The 6,474-nt window shown below is 29.6% G+C and overlaps 1 protein-coding gene across 2 annotated transcripts; it reads right to left on the reverse strand.

Moving 5' to 3' along the window:
- Positions 1-1,389: 1,389 nt before the first annotated feature.
- LOC149563812 (putative calcium-binding protein CML19) lies at positions 1,390-2,717 on the reverse strand. 2 transcript variants are annotated; one of them, XM_089824078.1, is made up of 2 exons: positions 1,959-2,717; positions 1,390-1,794 (listed from the first exon to the last, which is right to left on the reverse strand). In XM_089824078.1, the coding sequence occupies exon 1, from the start codon at positions 2,667-2,669 to the stop codon at positions 1,998-2,000; it is 672 nt and encodes a 223-aa protein (XP_089680204.1). In that variant the 5' UTR covers positions 2,670-2,717; the 3' UTR covers positions 1,390-1,794; positions 1,959-1,997. The 2 variants fall into 2 exon arrangements, with proteins under 2 accessions (XP_089680204.1, XP_089680203.1); XM_089824077.1 differs by having other exon boundaries at positions 1,390-1,866.
- Between the last annotated feature and the right edge of the window lie 3,757 nt (positions 2,718-6,474).

A 6,474-nucleotide genomic window follows, 5' to 3' on the forward strand; every position in this document is an offset into this window, starting at 1 on the left:
AAACTTTACATCTTTGATGTGTCTCAGTGTGTCCATCCTCTTAGAGTATGTCATCAATACACTATTTCATCAATGGCTTAGCTAATCCTTATACTTCATTACAACATCATAACTTCAACCTTTCTCTAGGTGCTTTAGTTACATCTTACTGATTGCCTCCTCCTTGTCAATCAACCAATTGATAGTATTTGGATCACTAAAGCAATTGTCATTCCTGCAAGTAGCAAGTTTGACATCAATGAAAAAACAATCATTGAAAACATTCTTTACCAGTTCCATTCTTCATTCTTGATTTTTTCAATCATTTCCAACAAATATTACATAAATTTATGTAATTGATCAAATATCTTCTAATGGTTAATTTATGGAATTATGTATTGTTAATCTATGTAACTAAATTAACGTCTCATTAAAATAATTGTGAAAATTATTTCAATATTAAAATAATTATTAACAATAACACCAAAGGAATATTTCAAAAAAGATTGTTGAATACTATTCCAACTTAGCACTAATCTCCTCACAAGATCCCAACCGGTTATCAACAAACATGCCCTTGATCAGGGAAATGTCATTATTATTCAAACTTTTAAGAGAGAAACTTTGAGTCAGTGCCAATGGTTTATTGTTCAAGTAGAATACCAACTAGATAGATCTATCAACCATTGCATAAGAGGCAAATGATCCCATAACACCTCCAATTGGAAGAAAACACCTTATATGAGATCATTCCTTCCATAACGTGGCAAAGATAATAGACCCAAAAAATTTAATCTTAAAGTCACCCAACAATATGTCTCGATCCTTTGGAATAGAAGTAAAACACAATTAAATGATATTCATGGACTATGCTCATCATCCAACCAAAATATGAGAAACTATCTTTATTACAAAATGCTACTTGATAAAGTAATCACAATCTCTCTTCTTTATATTTTGGAAGAGAATTTCTCCATTCCTATGGTGTTATCATTATTGGGGTCAATGGGATCTTATCTCTTAATGAGAATTTCTCCAAATGTACTACTGTGTATTATATTTAGATGGGTACCCTATAATATTTAGATGGGTAACCTATAATACCTTGTTGTTAGGAACCATCCTTCTTTTCTCATCTTCCATAATATAAATTTAAAGGGGGCTGTTGGTACAAATATGGTACATAATCTAGGTGGTTTCGATTTGAAGTCCCTTTCACATTTAGTTATTTAAGTATACTTACACTTAGAAATTTTTTAAGGTACAACTTTATTTTTATTTTTATAATGACATGTTTCATACAACTATTCTTAAACATCATACATTAAGCAAAATTAAAGTTCAGAAAAAGTAAATCAATTTTGACTATTTAGTACTCTTAATTTAAAAATCAACTCTTAACATGTGATATTTAAACTCAATACTTTTATGCTACCATATATCTGACTTCCTTTGACTATACATACAATTTGTAATCTCAAACAATTATATTGTGTCTATTTGCATTCTTTAGATGATATCATTCTCAAATGTTGGGTCTCTCTTATCCTTTCATTGAAAAACTTGATATTGGGTGGCTATATCCATAGCAATTGTACCATTCACAAACAACCCGAAAATATGTACTCACCCAATAATGACCGGTGGATCTCCCATTTGAATGAAATAAAAGCCAAACCATATTTTCCCAGTTTCGCAAAATGCAATGATGGCTCTGATATACCCCAAAAATCATTAATCTCCACTCTCCACTAAAGATTCAATTGAAACCGTCATTCCATAGAGGACACGGAGTAGCTTTACACACCAACCTTGCTTTGAAATTGAGCAGGATTGAATTGATCAGAATCCAAACACAGGCCTTTGATCGTTAGATCTAGTTTTAATCTGAACCCAAAATGCGAAAACGAAAAGAGATCATATTTCCGGCCAATTTAATGCATATGTACAGATGTGATTCAAGAAACAAGTACACATACCTTCATAACCCGTTTTCCCAGTGGCCAAAAGAAAAATAATTAGTGAACGGCACTGGTACTCATCATGTGCTTGAATTCAGTGAAACTGACAACTCCATCGCCGTCCAAATCAACTTGAGAAATAATGAAACTACACTTATCCAGACTCACACAACTTTCCACGCCAAGACGACACATCATACGTTGCAGTCCCGCTGGAGTAATTCCTACGTCTGAACTTCCCTGAAACATTTTGAATGCCGCCGCCATTTCTCTCTCCACTTCCTCCTCCCCTCTCTCTTCACAGTTGAGGCGTAGAAACCCATCCAAATCAATGTAACACCCATCTCCCTCACTATCCAACTCTTTTATCATCTCTCTCACTTCATTCTCGCCCACCTCCTCTTCACCCACCACGCAATTCAGAGCAGTGTGGAGATCAACCCAACTTATTTTCCCATCTCCATCTGCATCCATGCATTTAAACACCTCACACAACTCCTCCACCATTCTTTCTTGCGCTCCACAAGATGATTGTGGCGGCGGAGAGTGGAAATTAGAAAGAGTAGAATCATGAGAAAAACAGCTGCGAGGGGACAGATTAGAGGCCAATTTCAGGGTGTTTTTAGAAAAGGATTTAAGGAAGTGCTTCAAAAGTCTTGTGGGAGATTTGGTTATAGTGTTATCCTCCTGTGAGGGAGTTGCAGCACAAACATTGGTTGCTCTGCTCATTGTGCTTCAAAGAGCAAAAGGAATTACAAGTGAGAGAGAGAGAGTGGTAGATGGATAATATGGATTGGGTTTTGATAGGATTAAATAGGAGAAGAAACGTTTGTTACTTTCCTGGAAATCTCGTAAAGGCAGAGTAGGAAGATGACATTGAAATTGCAACTGAAAAGAAAAGTACGAAGTTGACAAGTGCAGCTTCAACGAAACTCACTGTTCTAATATGTGGAAACTGGGAAGTTGCTCACCAAGTTTCTGTGGGCCAAACGTATGGGATACACTTTTGACTCGGAATATCAGTCCTTTTGGCTTTGACTATGAATATTAATTAATTGAAATTTGAAATATAGGTTTTTAAATTGAACAAAATCAGGAAGAAGCTTTGAGTATAGTTTGGATCAGGTGCATGTCACTAACAAGGAATTTTCTACTTGATGTGAGCACAAGACTCAATAGTCAATTTTTGTTTTAGGTACAATGAGATTATGTTATTAAATACAATAAAAAATCTTAGGTTAATATAAATATTCTTAATTCATAAGTATAATAGTACATAAGCTATGAGTACATCAATGTTGTCATTATTAGTTAAGCTTCATACAAATTGTCTATAGTGTGTTACACTTTTTTTAATTTAAAATAGTATAAACTTTAGTAAAAACTCATTGTTAGAGGTATACTTCTTTTATAATATATTTCGAACAAAACTCTGTCAAAATTCTACTCTACATCTTGTCTGCTAGAATGCTTCCATGGTCACCCATGTACCATCCATATTGAAATCCATTATGTCCATTTTATGTATGCATGTATGTATGTTGCAATTTATTGTATATATGGTACAATCTATCAAGAGGATAGTTGCATCCAATTTTATGAGGGTTTAGAACATGAAGTTAATAACAATAGTGCTAACAATTCTAGTAAGTTATTTTATTGAATAGAGTTCAAATATATTACAAAATTGAATATCAGTAAAAAAAATTCAACAAGATATAAAAGGATATTACATCGCATCTAAAATTAGAACTAAACAATGAGCATTAACAACCAACAAGAATGAATACATAAAAGGTGAGATGAAGAGTTCGAAGCAACTACATAGGCTCTTCCTACTTCAGATTTCGATTTCAACAACTTTGAACATGATGGTTCAAACTCAAATATACAATAGTCTAAAAAGAAAAATATAATTCTTTAAAAATAATTAAACTCAACAACAAAATAATAATAATAATATCATACTTTATCTAACCCACAATACATATAACATTAATAACGATCACATATTTACTAATAAAATTTGAAAATATAATTTATTAGTTATAATGAATTATTATTAATTTATTTTTATATTATATTTATCTTTTAGAATATATAAAGTATTTACAATTAATAGCAAACATTTTTATTATTGTATGTACAAATTGATAAGTATTTGCAATTTCAAATCTTCTTCTTCTTTTTTGTATTTGATCAATTAAATTGTATTTATATATTATAATATATAAAGTAAATAAATTTAAATTAACTTTATCTCTTAAAAGTTACAATAATTGCATTCATAGAAAATTTCAAAAAAAGGTTGTATAAAATTTATAAGCTTAATAATATTTATATATACTAATTATTATAATTAATTAAATATTTATCAAATCTATTATATATTTAATTAAATAACATAATTTTTATTATTATGATATATTATTAGTTATATTTATATATTTAATAGTAATAACAAGGGAGAGTGATTGATGGCGCGAGTAGAGAGAGAAACTTTTGGGTGGTTATCTCATGCAAACAATCTATACATGAAACAAGTGTATGGGTAGGGAAAGGAAATAAACAAGAAGTGAAAAAGAGATAGAGAAACTAGTGAGTTAGATAAAGAGGGACATTGATAGTGTGAGGAAGAGAGATACAAGTTAGATATATGAGTAGGAAGAGAGATAGAAAAGAAAACAATAAAGAGTTGGAGAAGAGAAAGGAAAGTAAAGAGAGAGAATGAGAGACAAAGAAGACATAAGGGAGATAAAGAGAGTGAAAGAGGGGGAAATAGCTGAAAATTTAAAATAAATTGAAAGTGATGTTGAATTGTATAATTAATCAACTAAAAGTTATATTCGCCATCTTATTAGAATTAATACATAACATGGCATGATGACCCTACTATCTTGACACCTAATTTGTTTGTGTTTCTTATATATGCAAAACGCCCATTTTATAAATTTAATGTAAAATTTATTATGGGTGCACATATTATGGTTCAGTCTTTCTATACATCAGTATTTCACTCAAAGCTAATCTAACAATTTTTGTTATTCATTTTTTTATTGTTATTTTGATTTTAACTATTTCAATAACTAGATTTGTATACATTCATTTTTTTGTCTATTTTACTTGGTCAAGTTACTTGATGATTTAAAATTTTGAAAATCTTTGTATTGATGTATATTTATAAGATATTGCAATTGGATCATTTACACTATCAACAATTATCAAATTGGATTATGGAACAGGTGAAAATGCCAAATAATTCACAATTATGTCCCATCTCTCAAAGTTTTATAGAAGTGTTGTTCTTCATATTTCTTTTTTTCCTCAAATCTTTGAATTCTTTGTATAACTATAATTTAAAAAGGTAATTAATTACATAGTCACTTTTTGAGGATATTTCTATTTGAAGTCAAGTTTGAAGTCATTCATGTTTACATCATTTATAAAGCCTCCATGTTTAGTAATTGTCTACTACTGATGTTTATCATTAGAACATCTAATATTAAGTTTCTAAAGACATCCACATTAGTTGTTCTTTGCATTTGCTCTTCTTAATTTACAATAAGAATTTGGATATTTATAAAACACCTAGTAAAATCAAATGTGAAATCATTTTCTCTTCAATTAAAATATTTTTACAAATAGTTGATTTTCTTCTTTATAAAGAAAGTTTTTTTAAGTCTTCATGTATAAGCTTGCATCTAATGTTTGAAACAACATAAATATTGTGTGAAAATCTTAGAGAAATTTTGAACACTTAATAGAAAAATATCCTCCTTAAATAGCTAAGAATTTCATTACTTGATACAAGCACTATTATGTAGTATCATCTATAAATATCTATATTCTAGAAGCACGAGGATTTTTCTTATCTTTATATAAATTTTTATTTGCATTTCAAGGTGAAGGTTTTCAAATTAAACTGCTAAAATATCAATGATTTTGTACTACATTCCTATATAAATTTTTATATTTTCAATGAAAACCAATCAATCTAAAGTTAGATGTCATCTATAAACACAAATATTATGCACACACATTGCTTGTTTAATCGTATCATACATATTGATATCGTATATTATCCCAATTTTTTTAAAAAAAATTATGATATTACAATTAACTTCATACATCAAAAGACAACATAAATATTATGAAGACTTAAACATCATGTACTAAAATTTGATTTCTTAATTAAAAGTTTTAAATAATTAAAATTGACTTAATTTTTTTCAAGATTAACTTTCTTCTTAATATATAATATCTACAAATAATTAACATAATCATCATGTATCCCACTTCCTAATAAAAATTTAATAAGCTCAACAAATACAATTATATACATTCGACATCCTATCCCTAATTAGGCAAAACAACCTAGTTGCAGCACATGTACACAATGTTGCCACATTAATCATCACCTTTCCCCTCTAATTATCGCCCAAAAAAACTTCTGGTATCTCCACACAAAGATGCCAAAACAAATCACCATGAACACCAATAGCCGTTCACTTTTTTTCATATTTAAGTTTTCTTG

The sequence above is a fragment of the Cupressus sempervirens genome, chromosome 4 (genome assembly GCF_028749045.1).
Source record: "Cupressus sempervirens isolate cs-2001-9-10 chromosome 4, ASM2874904v1, whole genome shotgun sequence".
Lineage (NCBI taxonomy): Eukaryota > Viridiplantae > Streptophyta > Pinopsida > Cupressales > Cupressaceae > Cupressus > Cupressus sempervirens.